The 22,679-nt window shown below is 40.1% G+C and overlaps 2 protein-coding genes across 9 annotated transcripts in view; one reads left to right on the top strand and one right to left on the bottom strand.

Moving 5' to 3' along the window:
• Positions 1–2,820, top strand: part of LOC119545235 (H(+)/Cl(-) exchange transporter 7-like) — a 159,197-nt gene extending 156,377 nt beyond the window's left edge. Inside the window, exon 2 of the mRNA XM_037850775.1 lies at positions 1,545–2,820. Coding sequence (XP_037706703.1) covers positions 1,545–2,720 — 1,176 coding nt within the window. The 3' untranslated portion in view covers positions 2,721–2,820. The remainder of the gene's footprint in view (positions 1–1,544) is intronic.
• The window catches only part of LINGO2 (leucine rich repeat and Ig domain containing 2), a 1,372,285-nt gene that overhangs the window by 350,441 nt on the left and 999,165 nt on the right, over positions 1–22,679 (bottom strand). The window lies entirely within an intron of this gene.

Raw genomic sequence — 22,679 nt, forward strand, 5'->3', positions numbered from 1 at the left:
ATAGATAGACGGAGACCAGACACCAGAGAATCTGAGAGCAGCCAGCCCAGCAGAGAGGAGACAGGCATAGAAAAAAAACAACACGAAAAACTCCAAAATAAAAGCGGAGGATTTCTGGAGTTCTAGTGAACATAGAAAGGGGAAGGGCAGAGCTCAGGCCCCAGCTCAGGCCCTGAGGTGCATATGCAAATCCCGAAGAAAAGCCGATCTCTCTGCCCTGTGGACCTTTCCTTAATGGCCCTGGTTGCTTTGTCTCTTAGCATTTTAATAACCCATTAGATCTCTGAGGAGGGCCCTTTTTTTTTTTTTTTTCTTTAATCCTTTTTTCTTTTTCTAAAACAATTACTCTAAGAAGCCCAATACAGAAAGCTTCAAAGACTTGCAATTTGGGCAGGTCAAGTCAAGAGCAGAACTAGGAGAGCTCTGAGATAAAACGCAATAATCCAGTGGCTGAGAAAATTCACTAAACACCACAACTTCCCAAGAAAAGGGGGGTGTCCGCTCACAGCCATCATCCTGGTGGACAGCAAACACTCCTGCCCATCGCCAGCCCCATAGCCCAGAACTGCCCCAGACAACCCAGTGTGACGGAAGTGCTTCAAATAACAGGCACACACCACAAAACTGGACGTAGACATTAGCCTTCCCTGCAACCTCAGCTGATTGTCCCAGAGTTGGGAAGGTAGAGCAGTGTGAATTAACAAAGCCCCATTCAGCCATCATTTCAGCAGACTGGGAGACTCCCTACACAGCCCAGCAGCCCAGTGTGAGCAGCCACCTTCCGGGATTGGCCTAGTAGACAAGCTGCAGCCTGCCCTTGAGTTCCCCCCGCCCATCGAGTGGTGCCAAGATGGCGCCCACATCCTGCTTCCGCCTTTCGATGTATGTAACCACCCGCTGTATTCACCAATCATGCTTGTGTGCGTGGCGTTAGCCCATTGGATATACGTAAGGTTTATAAGAAAGTTCCCGGGCAGAGCTCGGGGAGACAGCCCACAAGGAGCCGTACCTGACGGCCGCATCGAGGTTGTTCTCCCCCGAGGTGTCCCGCCCCGGGTGGAACCTGTAAAGATGATGATTGCCTAGTCCCATTAAAAGTTTATCTGCTTTACCACCGCGAGTCCTGAGTGATCACAAGTGCTCCGGGTAAGACGTTGTCCGCACCTTCTCTCCCCTTATTTCTCTGGTCCCCATCGCCGGCCGACCGAGGACTCGAGGCGGGGCGGAGAAAGTGCCGGACAAGTGGTGGCCCGTACGGGGCACCTCATTCGCGTTCCCCTCGACCCGACGGAGACGTGCTCCCGGGATCCGTGGTTTGACCTCCGCGACTGATCACCGCGAGAAGGTAAGCACCCCCTTTTTTCGTGCGAGGACTAGGGCCCGTGGGCGTTCAGGTAGCCCCGGGGACTCGGAAGAGCTCTCCGAGTGATTAAGAGATAGTGCCGACTGCAAGCATGGGGCAGTCTGAAAGCTCACCCCTATTAACCCCCTTAAAGACCCTTTTGAAGCAGCGGGGTATCTCAGTTAAGAGAAGCTCTCTCCAGCGATTTTTTGATGATGTGGCCGCTGTCACTGCCACGGTGGCCTTCGTGATGATTTACTCCTCCCGCGACTGCCAACCGTTGCAGGGGAGCGCCATGTCCTACCCCCTCCAGCTGTTCTGTGCAGACGGTGAGTACAACTCCATGGCCGCGGCCTTCTTCACCACCCCGGAGAAGAGCGTCGTCAGCCTCTTCCACGATCCTCCCGGCTCCTACAACCCCGTGACGCTGGGCCTCTTCACGCTGGTGTACTTCCTCCTGGCCTGCTGGACGTACGGGCTGACCGTGTCCGCCGGCGTCTTCATCCCGTCCCTGCTCATTGGGGCTGCCTGGGGCCGGCTCTTTGGCATCTCCTTGTCCTACCTCACGGGGGCTGCGATCTGGGCCGACCCCGGCAAGTATGCCCTGATGGGAGCCGCTGCTCAGCTCGGAGGCATCGTGAGGATGACGCTGAGCCTGACGGTCATCATGATGGAGGCCACCAGCAGTGTCACCTATGGCTTCCCCATCATGCTGGTCCTGATGACGGCCAAGATTGTCGGGGACGTCTTCATCGAGGGCCTGTACGACATGCACATCCAGCTGCAGAGCGTGCCGTTCCTCCACTGGGAAGCCCCGGTCACCTCCCACTCGCTGACCGCCAGGGAGGTGATGAGCACGCCCGTCACCTGTCTGAGGCGGCGTGAGAAGGTGGGCGTCATCGTGGACGTCCTCAGCGACACGGCCTCCAACCACAACGGCTTCCCGGTGGTGGAGGGCTCCGGGGACGCCCAGCCCGCGCGGCTCCAGGGCCTGATCCTGCGCTCGCAGCTGATCGTGCTGCTGAAGCACAAGGTGTTCGTGGAGCGCTCCCACCTGGGCCTGGCGCAGCGGCGGCTGAGGCTGAAGGACTTCCGGGATGCCTACCCCCGCTTCCCGCCCATCCAGTCCATCCACGTGTCCCAGGACGAGCGCGAGTGCGCCATGGACCTGTCGGAGTTCATGAACCCCTCGCCCTACACGGTGCCCCAGGAGGCGTCTCTCCCACGGGTGTTCAAGCTGTTCCGGGCCCTGGGCCTGAGGCACCTGGTGGTGGTCGACAACTGCAACCAGGTCGTGGGGCTGGTGACCAGGAAGGACCTGGCGCGGTACCGGCTGGGCAGGGCCGGCCTGGAGGAGCTCTCGCTGGCCCAGACTTGAGCCCAGGGCCCTCGCGGGCGGCGCTCCTGCCTCAAGCCCTCTGCTCGTCCCGTGTCCTCTGGCAGCAGGAGAGGGTCTTGACTCGGGGCCACCTGCCATTGGACGTTCTCCGAGCTCTCTTCGTCTCAGCCCTTAGAAATTCTCTGCCTGTAACCCTCCTGATGACTATAGCCCCTCTGCCCAGCACCCATCCCAACCACTCGAAGCGGGGCATTCGAGGGTAAGGTTTGCAGCTATGCATATGGAAAAATCCCGTTTATAAACATTCGGTACCAGTGGCCCTAATTTTTGTCTCAGGTTGACCTCGTACGCAGAGTCCTAGTTGTGGCCAGACGGGACCCTTGCCGTTTGAGGCTCCTAGTGACGCCCTCGGCACTGGCTACCTTTCCCCTAATCCTCCTGTCCCCCAGTTGCGAGACTGAGTACTGCACGGAGAGCCACGTGGTTTCCGGCTCGCGGGCTCTCCGGTCTCTATATGAAGTGAGCATTCTGGTCGGTGCCAGAGGTCCCACCTCCGTATGGCTGGGGCCTAGTCCAGACTCCCCAAAGCACCAAAAAAAATACGTTGTGGGCCATCTAGGTCCACGGGAGCACATTCATCACTGGAGACACTGGGGCATAAAAAATAAAAACAAAAAGGGGGAGATGTGAGCAGCCACCTTCCGGGATTGGCCTAGTAGACAAGCTGCAGCCTGCCCTTGAGTTCCCCCCGCCCATCGAGTGGTGCCAAGATGGCGCCCACATCCTGCTTCCGCCTTTCGATGTATGTAACCACCCGCTGTATTCACCAATCATGCTTGTGTGCGTGGCGTTAGCCCATTGGATATACGTAAGGTTTATAAGAAAGTTCCCGGGCAGAGCTCGGGGAGACAGCCCACAAGGAGCCGTACCTGACGGCCGCATCGAGGTTGTTCTCCCCCGAGGTGTCCCGCCCCGGGTGGAACCTGTAAAGATGATGATTGCCTAGTCCCATTAAAAGTTTATCTGCTTTACCACCGCGAGTCCTGAGTGATCACAAGTGCTCCGGGTAAGACGTTGTCCGCACCTTCTCTCCCCTTATTTCTCTGGTCCCCATCGCCGGCCGACCGAGGACTCGAGGCGGGGCGGAGAAAGCGCCGGACAGCCCAGAACTGCCCTGGGGGGACGGCACTCACCTGTGACATAGCACAGTCATCCCTCAACAGAGGACCCGGGGTGCACGGCCTGGAAGAGGGGCCCACTTGCAAGTCTCAGGAGCCATATGCCAATACCAAGGACTTGTGGGTCAGTGGCAGAGACAAACTGTGGCAGGACTGAACTGAAGGATTAGACTATTGCAGCAGCTTTAAAACTCTAGGATCACCAGGGAGATTTGATTGTTAGAGCCACCCCCCCACCTCCCTGACTGCCCAGAAACACGCCCCATATACAGGGCAGGCAACACCAACTACACACGCAAGCTTGGTACACCAATTGGACCCCACAAGACTCACTCCCCCACTCACCAAAAAAAGGCTAAGCAGGGGAGAACTGGCTTGTGGAGAACAGGTGGCTCGTGGACGCCACCTGCTGGTTAGTTAGAGAAAGTGTACTCCACGAAGCTGTAGATCTGATAAATTAGAGATAAGGACTTCAATTGGTCTACAAATCCTAAAAGAACCCTATCAAGTTCAGCAAATGCCACGAGGCCAAAAACAACAGAAAATTATAAAGCATATGAAGAAACCAGACGATATGGATAACCCAAGCCCAAGCACCCAAATCAAAAGACCAGAAGAGACACAGCACCTAGAGCAGCTACTCAAAGAACTAAAGATGAACAATGAGACCATAGTACGGGAGACAAATTAAATCAAGAAGACCCTAGAAGAGCATAAAGAAGACATTGCAAGACTAAATAAAAAAATGGATGATCTTATGGAAATTAATGAAACTGTTGACCAAATTAAAAAGATTCTGGACACTCATAGTACAAGAGTAGAGGAAGTTGAACAACGAATCAGTGACCTCAAAGATGACAGAATGGAAAATGAAAGCATAAAAGAAAGAATGGGGAAAAAAATTGAAAAAATCGAAATGGACCTCAGGGATATGATAGATAATATGAAACGTCCTAATATAAGACTCATTGGTGTCCCAGAAGGGGAAGAAAAGGGTAAAGGTCTAGGAAGAGCATTCAAAGAAATTGTTGGGGAAAACTTCCCAAATCTTCTAAACAACATAAATACACAAATCATAAATGCTCAGCGAACCCCAAATAGAATAAATCCAAATAAACCCACTCCGAGACATATACTGATCACACTGTCAAACACAGAAGAGAAGGAGCAAGTTCTGAAAGCAGCAAGAGAAAAGCAATTCACCACATACAAAGGAAACAGCATAAGACTAAGTAGTGACTACTCAGCAGCCATCATGGAGGCGAGAAGGCAGTGGCACGATATATTTAAAATTCTGAGTGAGAAAAATTTCCAGCCAAGAATACTTTATCCAGCAAAGCTCTCCTTCAAATTTGAGGGAGAGCTTAAATTTTTGACAGACAAACAAATGCTGAGAGAATTTGCTAACAAGAGACCTGCCCTACTGGAGATACTAAAGGGAGCCCTACAGACAGAGAAACAAAGAAAGGACAGAGAGACTTGGAGAAAGGTTCAGTACTAAAGAGATTCGGTATGGGTACAATAAAGGATAATAGAGAGAGGGGAAAAATATAACAAACATAAACCAAAGGATAAGATGGCTGATTCAAGAAATGCCTTCACGGTTATAACGTTGAATGTAAATGGATTAAACTCCCCAATTAAAAGATATAGATTCGCAGAATGGATCAAAAAAAATGAACCATCAATATGCTGCATACAAGAGACTCATCTTAGACACAGGGACACAAAGAAACTGAAAGTGAAAGGATGGAAAAAAATATTTCATGCAAGCTACAGCCAAAAGAAAGCAGGTGTAGCAATATTAATCTCAGATAAAATAGACTTCAAATGCAGGGATGTTTTGAGAGACAAAGAAGGCCACTACATACTAATAAAAGGGGCAATTCAGCAAGAAGAAATAACAATCGTAAATGTCTATGCACCCAATCAAGGTGCCACAAAATACATGAGAGAAACACTGGCAAAACTAAAGGAAGCAATTGATGTTTCCACAATAATTGTGGGAGACTTCAACACATCACTCTCTCCTATAGATAGATCAACCAGACAGAAGACCAATAAGGAAATTGAAAACCTAAACAATCTGATAAATGAATTAGATTTAACAGACATATACAGGACATTACATCCCAAATCACCAGGATACACATACTTTTCTAGTGCTCATGGAACTTTCTCCAGAATAGATCATATGCTGGGACATAAAACAAGCCTCAATAAATGTAAAAAGATTGAAATTATTCAAAGCACATTCTCTGACCACAATGGAATACAATTAGAAGTCAATAACCATCAGAGACTTAGAAAATTCACAAATACCTGGAGGTTAAACAACACACTCCTAAACAACCAGTGGGTTAAAGAAGAAATAGGAAGAGAAATTCCTAAATATATAGAGACGAACGAAAATGAGAACACAACATACCAAAACCTATGGGATGCAGCAAAAGCAGTGCTAAGGGGGAAATTTATAGCACTAAATGCATATATTAAAAAGGAAGAAAGAGCCAAAATCAAAGAACTAATGGATCAACTGAAGAAGCTAGAAAATGAACAGCAAACCAATCCTAAACCAAGTAGAAGAAAAGAAATAACAAGGATTAAAGCAGAAATAAATGACATAGAGAACAAAAAAACAATAGAGAGGATAAATATCACCAAAAGTTGGTTCTTTGAGAAGATCAACAAGATTGACAAGCCCCTAGCTACACTGACAAAATCAAAAAGAGAGAAGACCCATATAAACAAAATAATGAATGAAAAAGGTAACATAACTGCAGATCCTGAAGAAATTAAAAAAATTATAAGAGGATACCATGAACAACTGTATGGCAACAAACTGGATAATGTAGAGGAAATGGACAATTTCCTGGAAACATATGAACAACCTAGACTGACCAGAGAAGAAATAGAAGACCTCAACCAACCCATCACAAGCAAAGAGATCCAATCAGTCATCAAAAATCTTCCCACAAATAAATGCCCAGGGCCAGATGGCTTCACAGGGGAATTCTACCAAACTTTCCAGAAAGAACTGACACCAATCTTACTCAAACTCTTTCAAAACATTGAAGAAAATGGAACACTACCTAACTCATTTTATGAAGCTAACATCAATCTAATACCAAAACCAGGCAAAGATGCTACAAAAAAGGAAAACTACCGGCCAATCTCCCTAATGAATATAGATGCAAAAATCCTCAACAAAATACTTGCAAATCGAATCCAAAGACACATTAAAAAAATCATAAACCATGACCAAGTGGGGTTCATTCCAGGCATGCAAGGATGGTTCAACATAAGAAAATCAATCAATGTATTACAACACATTAACAAGTCAAAAGGGAAAAATCAATTGATCATCTCAATAGATGCTGAAAAAGCATTTGACAAAATCCAACATCCGTTTTTGATAAAAACACTTCAAAAGGTAGGAATTGAAGGAAACTTCCTCAACATGATAAAGAGCATATATGAAAAACCCACAGCCAGCACAGTACTCAATGGTGAGAGACTGAAAGCCTTCCCTCTAAGATCAGGAACAAGACAAGGATGCCCGCTGTCACCACTGTTATTCAACATTGTGCTGGAAGTACTAGCCAGGGCAATCCGGGAAGACAAAGAAATAAAAGGCATTCAAATTGGAAAAGAAGAAGTAAAACTGTCATTGTTTGCAGATGACATGATGTTATATCTAGAAAACCCTGAGAAATCGACGATACGGCTACTAGAGCTAATAAACAAATTTAGCAAAGTTACGGGATACAAGGTTAATGCACATAAGTCAGTAATGTTTCTATATGCTAGAAATGAACAAACTGAAGAGACACTCAAGAAAAAGATACCATTTTCAATAGCAACTAAAAAAATCAAGTACCTAGGAATAAACTTAACCAAAGATGTAAAAGACCTATACAAAGAAAACTACATAACTCTACTAAAAGAAATAGAAGGGGACCTTAAAAGATGGAAAAATATTCCATGTTCATGGATAGGAAGGCTAAATGTCATTAAGATGTCAATTCTACCCAAACTCATCTACAGATTCAATGCAATCCCAATCAAAATTCCAAAAACCTACTTTGCAGACTTGGAAAAGCTAGTTATCAAATTTATTTGGAAAGGGAAGATGCCTCAAATTGCTAAAGACACTCTAAAAAAGAAAAACGAAGTGGGAGGACTTACACTCCCTGACTTTGAAGCTTATTATAAAGCCACAGTGGTATATACACACGATGGAATACTACGCGACAGTAAGAAGGAACGATCTCGTGAAACATATGACAACATGGATGAACCTTGAAGACATAATGCTGAGCGAAATAAGCCAGGCAGAAAAAGAGAAATATTATATGCTACCACTAATGTGAACTTTGAAAAATGTAAAACAAATGGTTTATAGTGTAGAATGTAGGGAACTAGCAATAGAGAGCAATTAAGGAAGGGGGAACAATAATCCAAGAAGAACAGATAAGCTATTTAATATTCTGGGGATGCCCAGGAATGACTATGGTCTGTTAATTTCTGATGGATATAGTAGGAGCAAGTTCACAGAAATGTTGTTATTTCAGGTAACTTTCTTGGGGTAAATAGGAACATGTTGGAAGTTAAGCAGTTATCTTAGGTTAGTTGTCTTTTTCTTACTCCCTTGTTATGGTCTCTTTGAAATGTTCTTTTATTGTATGTTTGTTTTCTTTTTAACTTTTTTTTCATACAGTTGATTTAAAAAAGAAGGGAAATTAAAAAAAAAAAAAAAAGAAAAACAAGGAAAAAAAAAAGATGTAGTGCCCCCTTGAGGAGCCTGTGGAGAATGCAGGGGTATTCACCTACCCCACCTCCATGGTTGCTAACACAACCACAGAGATAGGGGACTGGTGGTTTGATGGGTTGAGCCCTCTACCACAGGTTTTACCCTTGGGAAGATGGTTGCTGCAAAGGAGAGGCTAGGCCTCCCTATGGTTGTGCCTAAGAGCCTCCTCCCGAATGCCTCTTTGTTGCTCAGATGTGGCCCTGTCTCTCTAGCTAAGCCAACTTGAAAGGTGAAATCACTGCCCTCCCCCTTAAGTGGGATCAGACACCCAGGGGAGTGAATCTCCCCGGTAACGTGGAATATGACTCCCGGGGAGGAATGTAGACCTGGCATCGTGGGACGGAGAACATCTTCTTGACCAAAAGGTGGATGTGAAAGGAAATGAAATAAGCTTCAGTGGCAGAGAGATTCCAAAAGGAGCCGAGAGGTCACTCTGGTGGGCACTCTTATGCACACTTTAGACAACCCTTTTTAGGTTCTAAAGAATTGGGGTAGCTGGTGGTGGATACCTGAAACTATCAAACTACAACCCAGAACCCATGAGTCTCGAAGACAGTTGTATAAAAATGTAGCTTAAGAGGGGTGACAATGGGATTGGGAAAGCCATAAGGACCACACTCCACTTTGTCTAGTTTATGGATGGATGAGTAGAAAAATAGGGGAAGGAAACAAACAGACAAAGGTACCCAGTGTTCTTTTTTACTTCAGTTGCTCTTTTTCACTCTAATTATTATTCTTGTTATTTTTGTGTGTGTGCTAATGAAGGTGTCAGGGATTGATTTGGGTGATGAATGTACCACTATGTAATGGTACTGTAAACAATCGAAAGTATGATTTGTTTTGTATGACTGCGTGGTATGTGAATATATCTCAATAAAATGAAGAAAAAAAAAAGACACTGGATACTTATAATACAAGATTAGAGGAAGCTGAACAACAACTCAGCCTCCTTGAGGACCACAGAACAGAAAATGAAAGAACAAAAGAAAGAATGGGGAAAAAAATCGAAAAAATCAAAATGGATCTCAGGGGTATGATAGATAAAATAAAAGATCCAAATTTAAGACTCATTGCTGTACCAGAAGGGGAAGAGAAGGGTAAAGGTCTAGAAAGAGTATTCAAAGAAATTGTTGGGGACAACTTCCCAAACCTTCTACACAATATAAATACACAAAGCATAAATGCCCAGCAAACTCCAAATAGAATAAATCCAAATAAACCCATTCCAAGACATATTCTGATCAGACTGTCAAATACTGAAGAAAAGGAGCAAGTTCTGAAAGCAGCAAGAGAAAAGCAATTCACCACACACAAAGAAAACAACATAAGACTAAGTAGTGACTACTCAGTGGCCACCATGGAGGCGAGAAGGCAGTGGTATGACATATTTCAAACTCTGAGAGAGAAAAATCTCCAACCAGGAATATTTTATCCAGCAAAACTCTCCTTCAAATTTGAGGGAGAGCTTAAGTTTTTCACAGACAGACAAATGCTGAGAGATTTTGCAGTAAAAGACCTGCACTACTTCAGATACTAAAGAGAGCCCTACTGACAGAGAAAAAAGCTGAGGGACTTCACCACCAGTAGATCAGTCCTATAAGAAATGTTAAAGGGAGTTGAGCAGGCTGAAAGGAAGGGACACTACACAATTGACTGAAACTACATGAAGAAATAAAGGGTACCACTAAAGATCACATGGTAAATATAAATACCAATACTACTGTATTTTTGATTTGTAACTCCATTATTTACTTCCTACAGGATCTAAAATACATAAACTATAATGATAAATCAGTGGTTTTGGACTCAATGTAAAATATGTAATTTTTGACAAGAACTACATAAAAGTGGGGGAATGAGTGAGTATAGGAACATAGTTTATGTGTCCTATTGAAGTTAAGTTGGTATCAAAGAAAAACAAGATTGTTATATATTTAAGATGTTAAATTTAAGCCCACGGTAAACACAAAGGAAGTATCAGAGAATATGATCATAGAGATGAAAAGTAGAGTAGGGGTTCCAAGAAGTGGGGGAAGGGCCTACGGGGAGTTAAGAAATGAGAGTAGGGTTTCTGTTTGGGGTGAAGGGAAACTTCTAGAAAGGGATATTGGGAAGGTGATAGCATTGCAACATTCTAAATGTGATTAATCCCACTAATGGAATGCTAGGGAGGGGGTGGAATGGGAAGATTTAGGCTGTATATATGTTTCCACAATTGAAAAAAAAAAAAAAAAAAAAGACAGTCTAAATAGATGACAGTTAAAAACCAAGGATGATCCTGGATGGGATCTGAGGATGGAGGAGAGGAGGCTCAAAGGGACACAGATGGGACATAAAGGGAAAAAAAAAAGGAAATATAGAATGTAAGCTTTGTACCAAGGTTGAATTTCTTGAACTTCTTAGCTGCATTTAATGGGATTGCATAAAAGAATGTTCTTGTTCATGGGAAATGTATATGTGAATTATATTGTTTGTTCAAGGATGTGTGCAGCTTGCTCTCATATGTTCAGAAGACAGAGCAATAGATGATGGATGATAGGGAGGGAGAGAGGGAGGGAGGGAGGGAAAGAAAGAAATGGTGGTGTGACAGGATGTTAAAGGTGGTGTCTCGGGGTATTGGGGGAGGGGGGTTGGGGTATGCTGGAGTTCCATGTATGGGGTTTGTACTGGTTTTTGCAACTGTTCCTATAAGTTTGAATTTATCTCAAAATAAAATTTCTTATTAAAGAAAAATTTATCAAGTGTGGTTTTGGTGTCATGATAGTTAATGGATCAATGAAACAAAATAGAGAGTCCAAAAATAGACATACATATATATGGAAGGCTGATGTTCAACAAAGAAAATTCAGTAGAGCTAGGATAATCTTTTCAAGAAATGGTGTAGGAAAAATTGGGTATCTGTATACAAAAAAAAAAAAAAAAAACAGAAAAGAAAAAAAGGAACTTTCTCATGCCTCATAATATACAAAAATTAACTTAAAGATCATAGACCTATACAGAAAACCTAAAACTGGAAAGCTTCTTAAAGAAAATAGGACAAAATCTTTGTCTTTAGGTTAGGTGATGACTTCTTAGATACTACAACACAAATATGATCCATAAAAGAAAGAAAAATAAATTTCACTTCAACAAAATTAAAAAACTTTGATTTGTGAAATGCGTTCTTTTTTTTTTACTGCAAATAATTCTTTATTCTTAAAACTCCAGTTACTCTATTTTAAATTTCCTAATCTTATGATAATGCATTTTATCCTAATTCTATTAAGCTTTGCCACAGTGAAATGCATTCTTAAGACAATGAAAAGACAAATCATAAAATGAGAGAAAATATCTGCAAATTATTAAAGGACTTCTCTCCAAAATAGATAAAGGATTCTCAAAACTCAATAATAAGAAAACAAATAATCCAATCTAAAAATAAGGAAAGGCTTGAATAGACACTTCAGCAAAGAAGCTATGTGGATGGTAAATCAGCACATGAAATGATGCTCAACATCATTAGTTATTAGGGAAAGGGAAATTAAAATCACAATGAGAAACCACTACAAATCTATTGGAATAGCTAACATTAAAAAGGTTGACCATACCCAGTGTGGGCAAGGGTGTGGAGGAACCAGAGCTCTCATAAACTGCTGGTGGGAATGTAAAATGGCACAACTTCTTTGGAAAGCTCAACAGAACACTGATCATATGATCCAGTCATTTAAGTTCTAGGTGCTTACTCAAAAGAAGTAAAAAAAGCTTCATAGCAAGCTTTTTTTCCTAATAGCCCTAAACTGAAAACTACTCAATTGCCCATCAACATGTGCATGGATGAACAAATAACATTGTAACTATACAATGGAATACTACTCAGTAATAAAAAGGTTCATACACACAACACACAGATGAATCACAAAATAATTAAGCTAAATGATAGAATCTCGCCCCACCCTCAAAGAGCATTGCTTTTTTATTCCATTTATATAAAAATGTAGAAAATTCAAACTAATTGAGTTACAGGAAGGAGTTCAGTGTTTACCTGAGGACTGGGAGAAGGAGCAGGATGGAGGAATTTTAAAAAGGCACACAAAAACTTGAGGATGTGTTCATTATCAGGATTGTGGCAATAGCTTCATGGGTGTATACATGTATCAAAATACAAAAGTTTGCACACTTTAAATACGTGTAGTTTTTGTCAGTGATACTTCAAAAAGCTGATAATAATGGGATGTAAGTATGAAGGTTCATCTGGAAATTTCTTTGAAGATAAATCTCTTCAAACTGTAGTAATTGATAATGAAAAAATGTCTCAAAACTGGTCATGGACAGAACTTTCCTAGAGAAATTCACTTCCTTCTAGGAAGAAATTAATTAACAAAAATGATAAGATGCTTAAGCAATTTTAAATATTCTTTAATGGTAGTAAGGCCTCTTTTGAAATTAGACAGCTACTCATTGACTAAAAGACAGACATCTAATGATCTTTAGCTAGATATTCTTTTTTCTTGTATCCAGATAGCAATAATAATATAATCAATCTTTTTTCTTTAAAAAGTATCCTTACCAAGAAAGAATATTTCAATTGGTCAGCTCAGCCTTCTCCCCTTGAAAACTGTGAAATAAAACTTGACACAGGCTCATAATGAATGTACCCTTTTCTCAAAGAAACAAAACAAAACAAAACTGTGAATCATTTAAATAAATATGAGAGAGAGAGAAAGGGAGTGGGGGGGAGGGGGAAGGAGGGAGGATCTTCCAAAGGAATGGGGAAATAATTAGTGGAAATTGAGTGACTGAAATTTTGAGGAGTGAAAAAAAAAAAAAACCTTAAAAATTTTAAAAATTAAAGTGGTTAATTATGAGCTAGATTTTGAAATGAATGGTAAAATTGTGGAATATCTGAATAAGAGGATTATAGGGATAAACTTATTAGCATGTATAGAGTACTGTGTAGATGCTTTATTCTGATTATGGAGCTTGTAATATTCACAAAATAATAAGCTTGATTTCAAATCAGTCCCTCTCCTCTTTACCAAAAATGTATCCTTACCTTTACAGAGACAGAATGCAACTACCCTAACTGGGAAAATATTAATTGTTTTATTAGTATGTGCTAATGTGAAATAAATTCACTAGTGGCTTATTGCTGTGGCTGTTTCCATTTGAAATAATCACTTACCTCACTCTCAACCCAGAGGAGATTTCACAATAGAAAAAAATCACCTTGTGCTTTTACACTTAGAGTTCTGTATCAGGATAAAGGAAAACCTGACCTTCTTGCTTTTAATAACCCAAAGGAAATTATCTATTACATTAAATGCCATGAAAAACCACAAAATACAAAGGATCTAAAGCAGAGGAAATATGTCATCTCAAATTTTCATACAAGCTGATTAACAGTCCAGGTACCAAGCAAAATAGCAACAGAGAATAATCCTGACACCTGTTCCAATGACTGATGAAGAAACTATGCTGAATGAAAGTTTAATCACTGATTTCCTTTCTCACTGTCAGTTTCCTAATGAGACCACATAATTACAAGTGAGAGGATTTATATCCTTGGCTAATGCATAATTATATCTGGAAGCATAACTACTAAACTAGGAAATTGAATCCTTTCAGGAGAATGCTTTTCACACGCAAAATAGGGATATATGTAATGAGGAGACTCGGTTCCTGTTTACACATTCACAATTTAAAAAGTACACTCAGTCAAAAGGACAGTATATGATATTTCATGAAAGAAGCTGTTGCTGTTTCAATTCTACAAGGTTCATTTAATTTTGGAAATAGTTGACAATACCCATTTCTCCTAAAATTATTTAAATTCCTGAAGTTTCACATGTAAATATTGGAAGAAATTGAAATCTGTCAATCATAGTCATCACTGTCTTTAGGATGGCTCATTCTTGTACAGAGAAGCTGGATGTTCTCAGAATTAACTGCCTGATCTGTCTGAAATTCTATTTTGAAGAAAGTTGCTTCTTAAGTTCATGCTTTTATATGAAATCAGTGTCAAGTAATAAATGCTTTCCTTAATGTAAATAGAGAACTGGGAGTATGCAAAGAGTGCCAATGAATATTATCTAGAAGTCTTATCCGCATAATCAGTCAGCTTGTTGGTACTTTGTGTGTGCATGTGAATGATTCTTCTTTGAAGAGAGCCTTAAAATGTGGATAGACTGACTTAGGGGACGAACACCATGAGTACTTCAAATACTGTGACCAGTGAGAACTGATTTTTGATCTTGTTAAGTTCTATAATACGTTGAAATAATACACTTTAATGCACCTGGATCCTTGGTTCGGGTGAGCAAAAACTTTATCACTAAATTCAAAAATCTTCCAACTTAAGACTCAAGGTTTTAGAAATCAGACATTGAAATTTTAGAGCAAAAAAAGAATTTAACCATATTTTCTACCTCCTACCTCCAAACCTTCTCTTTTTTTTTTCCAAGAAGTAATTGAGTGCCTTTTGTGTTTAAGACACTGAGTTTATCTGACAGATAAAGATTCTGATGCCCAAAGAGATAAAATGGTTTCCCCAGAGCAGTTTGTCTGAACTGGGCTTTTCATTATGACTGTCCTAAAATCAAGTTCTCCAGTCCATTCCTCTTTGGCTATGCAAACTGCATCACATTAAAAACCTGAATTTATGAAATAGTAGAAGATAATGACAAAGATTAAAATATGGAAAAATATTGCCAGAAGAGATTACTTTATGATAATCTAACAATCCCCAAACCATCAGCTGGTAACACATTCGGAGATAGGTCAACAAAGAGACAAACTATTGGTCTGGCCTAGTGTGACTTTTCATAACACTGGCATTTACATCCTAAACTTGTTCCTGTGTCATCCTCTTTATTGCTGGAAGTTTCCCAGCTGGTCAGTTCTTTTACTCTGAAGAAATATAAACTAATTTTATCACTTAAAATTATATTGAAATTACTTAGGTTTCCATAAAAAGAAGTTAGGATGATTATTTTAATGAGAGACAATTAACAAGTCTCTCTCGTCACTGGTTTTGACTCTTTACTGGTTTAGATCATCTCATCAGTGTTCTCCAAGTGGAGTGTGTACTTCCCAAGATGCAGAAGACTGCCCACTGGCATTCACCAAGAAAATGCCAGAATTAATTTATATTTTTTATTTCATCTTTTCCTGATTTCTCTGTTATGTATATTTACTAAAGCAAAAATTTTGATACTAGTTTAAAATTATGCAATTCTCTATATAGAGTATAATAAAGGTGTATAGCTTGCAATGATGCAGGGTAGCTTATGGGTTAAGGGCACAGGCTCCAGGGACAAACTGTCTTGAGTTTAAAGTATAGAGTTGCTTTACCACTTAGCACTGACCTATAATACTGTGACTATTGGCTGAGTGTCTAAACCTTGTGTTGCCTCAATCATCTGTAAATACAGATGATAATAATACTTCTCACTTTGTAGGACTGTCATAGACTTTAAATGAGCAAATATATATGAAGCATTTAGTACAGTACATGGCATATAATAAGCACTCAATAAAAGTTACTAGAGTTAGATATATGTGTGTGTGTATACACACACACACACAAGCACACACAAATGCCTACACACACTTTGAGAATAGCGCAAAAACTTTTAAGTTTTGATAAGGGTACCTGTGGTGGTTTGCAATGGTATGCACCTCACAAAATCTTGTACTTAAAGTTAGTCCATTCCTGTGGGTGTAAACCAATTGTAAGTAGTACCTTTCGATGAGGTTACTTCTGTTAAGGCATGGCCCAGGATAGCTCTTAATCTTCTTACTGGAATCTTTATAAGAGCATGAAATTCAGAGAGAGAGAGAAGCCAGGGAATCCAGAAGCTGAACAACAAAACCCAGAAGAAATGGGAGAAACTAGCAGACACTGCCATGTGCCTTGCTATGTGACAGAGTCAAGGATCACCAGCAGCCCGTCTTCAGGAAGAAAACATCGCCTTGATGATGCCTTGATATGGACATTTTTTCTGAGCCTCAAAACTGTAAGCAATAAATTCCCATTGTTAAAGCCAACTCATTTCATGGTCTCTGCTTTGAGCAGCTGAGCAAACTAAAACAGACACAATAAAAATGTATGGATAGGCAGGGTAGATAAGGAAGTATGTATTTGGGCAAAAATTGATTAAGTATTCTACGCAAGCTCTGTGCTAGAATTTGTGGAAATTCAACATTAGTATGACATTGATTAACCTTGTCTTTAAAGAGTTCAAAGTATTGCAAGGCAGGCAAGAGAGGCAAAGAAGTGGAATCTAGAGAAATACAAACATAATTTGAGAAATTGAAAACTTCTATCATACAGGTACAATTGCAAAGACAATGCAAAAAAGAAATTTTTGGGGGATATATTGGGATCTCAAGCAAGTCACCAGGGAGGAAGCAGTATTTAAACTTGACCTCAAAGGACCAGTAGGATTTATAACACCAATATATACAGAGAATCTACTATATGCCAGATACTACTTTATGTGCTGAGCACATTAATAACCCAAACAGAAGAGATCAAGGAGATGTTAAACAAATACACACAAACTAAGTATTTAAGAGTGTAGTATATGATATATAATTTAGATTGAGGTGTCACATAAAGCCTTCCAGATAAACATTTCAACTAACACTTGAATAAGTATTAGTTAGCATGGGGACTCCTACATACCATTTCTGTTAAGTATCCAGAAAATACAGAAGCCCCCACTCATTTTGCTTCCATTAATAGACAAAACTCTTTAGCATTAAGGAATACATACTATGTGGCAGGCCCAATACTAGTCAGGCTATTTCACATACATGACACATACAGTCCTCACGATGATCTTACGTTGAAGACGCTAACTTTCTTTTTCATAAAAATAAAGCTCCAAGAAGTATATCCTTATGCATTAAATTTATGTATTCCAAATTATAAAATATATATATGTTATACAGGACAAAGTGAAATTTTTAACTTTGAAGATTCAACTTAACTATTTTTTAAAATTTTCAAATGAAAAAGTTTATTAAAAATAGTACAACTCCCCACATAAGGACACTGTGATTTTAAGCAAATATGGTTTATGGCCCTTCTTTCTCACACTCAATTTTTTTTTAATCAGAGAAGTTATGGATTTACAGAACAATCAAGCATAAAATTCAGAATTTCCCCAATATAGTAAGTCAAGCCCTCGATCTTATGGTTTGCCTTTATGAAACTTCTTCCTGTAAAGGAAAAGCTAAACCTACTTATAACTATGCCCAAGAGTCGGACCCAGAACATCGCTTTGTTGCTCAGATGTGGTTTCTCTCTCTAAGCCAACTCTGGAAATTAACTCACTGCCCGTCCCCTCAACGTGGGATGTGACTGTGACTCCCAGGAGCATAAATCTCCCCGGCAACGAGGGACAGGAATCCCAGGGATGAGCCTGGCCCTGGCAACACAGGATTGAGAATGCCATCTTGACCGAAAAGGGGAAAAGAAATGAAACAAAATAAAGTTTCAGTGGCTGAGAATCTCAAATAGAGTTGAGAGGTCAATCTGGAGGTTACTCTTACGCATTATACAGATATTCCTTTTTAGTTTCAAGTGTATTAGAATAGATAGAAGAACATACCTCAGTCTGTTGAATGGTAATCCCGTAGACTTGACTCTTGATGATAACTGTATAACTATATCATTTTTATTGTGTGACCATGTGGTAGTAAAAACATGGTGGCTGACACTCCCTTTAACTAGTGTATGGGCAGATGAGTAATAAAATAATGACAAAAATATATATAAATAATGGGGGGGAGATAAGGGATATGGGATGGTTTGGGTGTGTTTTTTATTTTTTTCTTCATTTTAGAATGGTGAAGATGTTCTGGGATTGACTGTGGTGATGAAGGAAAAACTATGATGATACTGTGAGCCATTGGTTGTATAATTTGTGTGGATTGAGCGGTAAGTATATCTCAAAAAACTGCATTAAAAATACAGGATTCCCATATACACCCTATTATTAAAACCTTGCATTAGTGTTAATACATTTGTTACAATAGATGAAAGCACTTTTAAATAATTATACTATTAACTACAGTCAATGGTTTAACTTAGGGTTCACTGTGTTGTGCAGTTCCATGGATTTTTTTTTTAAATTTTTTATTCTAGTACCATATATACATTCTAAAATTTCCCCTCATAATTGTACTTAGATATATAATGCAGTGTTGTTAATTACATTCACAATATTGTGTTACAGTCTCCACCATCCAGTACCAAAACTTCTCCAGCATCCCTAATAGAACGTATTTAGATTTTAAGCCTTAACCCCCTATTTCTCTATCCCCAACTCATCCCTTGCTAACCTATAACCTAATTCTGACTCTATGGTTTTGTTTATTCTAATTATTTCATATCAGTGAGAACATGCAGCATTTGTCCATATATGCCTGGTTCATTTCACTTAATGTTATGCCTTCCATGTTCATCCATGTTGCAACATATATCAGAAATTCAGAATGTAATTCCTTCTTAGGGATGCATAATAACTGTGTATATACCATATTTTGTTTATTGGTTGATGGACACTTGGTTTGCTTCTATCTTTTGGCAATTTTGAATAATGCTGCTATGAACATCGGTGTGCAAATAGCTATTCAAGTTCCTGATTTCAATTCTTTGGAAAGTGGAATTGCTGGGTCATATGTTAACTCCATGCTTAACTTTCTGAGGAACTGCCAAACTACCTTCCATTGCAGCTGCACCATTTTACATATCCACTAGCAATGAAAGAGTATTCCTAATTTTCCACAAACTCTCCAACATGTGTAATTTTTTTAAATAGTAGCCATTCTAGTGGGTGTGAAATAGCATCTCATTTTGGTTTTGATTTGCATTTCTCTAATGGCTAATGTTTAATATACTTTCATGTGCTTTTTGGCCATTTGTATTCCCTCTTAGGAAAAATGTCTATATGAGCCTTTTGCCCATTTTTAATCGGGTTGTTTGTCTTTTTGTTGTTCAGTTGAAAGATTTCTTTAAAATTTCTGGATATTCAACCCTTGTTAGATATGAGGCTTCCAGTTTTTTTTCTCCCATTATTTAGGCTGTCATTTTACTTTCATGATAAAGTACTTTGATACTAAACGTTCTTTAATTTTTATGTTATGTTTCTTGGTTGGCAATTGTTTTCTTTTCGTCCCACTGCCTTCTTGGCTTCATGGTTTCTGATGAGAAATTGGAACTCAATCTAACTGGGACTTCCTTGTATATAATGTCATTTTTCTCTTGTAGCTGTCAGAACTCTCTCCTGTCCTTTGCATTTAACTATTTGATCAGTATGTGATGGTATGTACTATTTTTCACATTTATCCTGCTCTGTGCTCTCTCGGATTCTTGGATGTGCATACTCATGTCTTTCGCAAAATATGGGAAATTGTCATTATTTCTATGGAAATTCCTTCTTCCCTTTCTTCTCCTTCTGGGGCCCCCATAATGATTGTGTCCCAGAAGTCTCTTAGGCTATTTTTATTTTTATCATTATTTTGACTTTCTGCTCCTCAGCCTGACTCATTTAGACTATCTTGTCTTTGAGTTCACTGATTCTTTCTTCTGCCAGCTCCAATCTGTTGTTGAAACCCTGCTGGAAATTTTTCATTTCAGTTATCATGGTCTTCAACTCCAATATTTCCATTTGCTTCCTTTTAAAAATTTCTCTGTCTATTGAGATACTCTTATTGTTTATTGATTGTTTTCCTCATATCTTTTAGTTCTTTCTCTGTATTTTTCTTCATCTCCTTGAGCATATTGACAATCTTTTTTCAAAAAGTCTTTATCCAGATGTCCACAGTCTCATCTTTGCTGACTTTTTCTGGAATTTTATCTTCTTCTTTTGGATTGGCCATCATTTCCTGTTTCTTTGTCTTATAATCTTTTGTTGTACACTGAACATTTTAATATTTTAAAATGTTAACTCTGGGACTTATTCCCTGAGAAGTTTGTTTCCTGAGTGTGTAACCTGCTGTTGATATGACAAGAGATTTTCTTGAACAGGAGCCCTCCTATCAGGAAGGTCCACCCAAGGCAGATGCAAAATGTAGGGTCCTCCCTCTCTTTTCTGCACCTATATCTTGTCCTGGGATTGTGCTTGCTAGTGACCTTAGGAGTTCCTCTGCTACTGTAATTTAAAACCTCCTCTACATCCCAGGAGACAGATCTCCCTCTCTCAGTTGACTTAAAGCCTTTTGCCACTAGCCATCCACCTCAATTAATTCTTACACTGCTTTCATTCTCTCCATCTGTTTTACCTGAGCATGCTAGTGAGTAGTTTCTCAAGTCAGTCTTTTCTAGCCAGAACAAGACCAGGGGCCCACAAAGAGAGCAATGGCTGGTTCCAGACTGCCCTGGAGAGGGGTCAGGAAAGATACCAGGATCTTCCTCCATGACTCCCAAAGATGCACTTTCTTGACCTGTCCAGTCATTGCAGCCCTTCAGCTGTCCTCTGCAGCTCTGCATAGGCATTCTGTCTTTAAGCCTCCTCTGCCACCATGTCCAGGGCAGGTTGGAACAATGGTCACCCTCAGAGCTGGGCTCTCAGTGATCTGAGGTAGCTCAACAAAAGCCGTGATCAGCAATCAGCCCATGACTACCCCAGATCTTGGGGAAGTGGATTTTCATGTCCCTTCTTGGCACCAGAAAAGTACACCATGGGCCAGACCCAACTGCTGCCTGCTATGACAGCTGGGGCTAGGTGACAGTGATCCCCACCTGGAGAGAGAAATTTACTGGTTATTTATCATAATTTACCAGCCTCTTCCTCCTACTCTTCCCTGGATGCTGTAGTGTTCTACTGGACTCCAGAGTTTGGAAATACTTGATTCAGGCAGTTCCTGCCTGTTTAACAGTTGTTCTGGTGGTGGGAATGATTCGTGAACTTCCCTATTCTACTGTCTTCCCACAATCTTCTTCAACTCAAATATTCTTGAGACAAGAGTTACAAAAACACATTCAGCATGAGACACATTTTATCAGTATGAGTTCTAACATATATTATATCTTGAAATAAGCAAAATTCAAGATTGACCTTACCTTATTTATCTGTTTGGAGGCTGAGAGCAAACTTTTATTTGATGATGAGGATTTCTCTCTAAACTGTGTCAAACATTAATTCTAAGAAGACCTAAATAAAAATCGTACCACTTTATTAGCCAAAACTTTCAGACCTTCCTCAGAAGTAAAATATGTAAAATACCTAAAAGTAGAACATTTTACATGAAATAAGGTTGTGGAAAGCCATGAAAGCTCTATGGAACACAATTTGAAACTCAAATATAAGGAGTTTGAAATTTTAATGGATTGAACTGTCATTTCATTATTCTGTAAAACAGAATTTTTAAAAAAATATATTTTCAACAGGCATTATTTCTATTTGCCACCTTCCCTTTCTGCTATCCTTGTTCATATAAAAGCAGGTTGATGGTAGAGATGAAATATTGTATTAATTCATACACAGTATAAAAAACAGCTAGCTGTGTTAATAGTTACTAACTTTCAAAGGCTCCCAGTCTGCTACTTTAAGTCGCATTTTGTCTGCAACATAGATTATGGGCCGACTTTTAGAACCTCAGTAATGCATTCCAGTCAAACTCAGCTCAAGCCTTTGTTGAAACTTAGCATATCAAAACAACAGGAGATCAAGATGTAGCTTGAATGGCCATTCTCTCAGACATCTGTGCAGTGAGTCACATCAAAAGTCCATCAGCAAGTAACACACATATGCTCTAACCATACAAGAGACAACTGAGTTGAAACAGAATACCTGGCCCTTCATCCCACCAGGATTCCCACGTCCTTTCAAGGTTCACTAAGTTAATACCAGACTACCACTGGACTAATTCGCTTCACAATTAGAATAACAAAGATCCAAGGCACTTCTACTCTCACAAACACCTAAGAGATGCAAAGGAAAGAATTCCTTTAATTTCATTATTTCTATACAGAAGTAATAAATTGAGTCAGAAAACTCCATTGTAAAATTAGCACTT

Source organism: Choloepus didactylus, chromosome 10, assembly GCF_015220235.1.
Source record: "Choloepus didactylus isolate mChoDid1 chromosome 10, mChoDid1.pri, whole genome shotgun sequence".
NCBI classification, from domain to species: domain Eukaryota; kingdom Metazoa; phylum Chordata; class Mammalia; order Pilosa; family Megalonychidae; genus Choloepus; species Choloepus didactylus.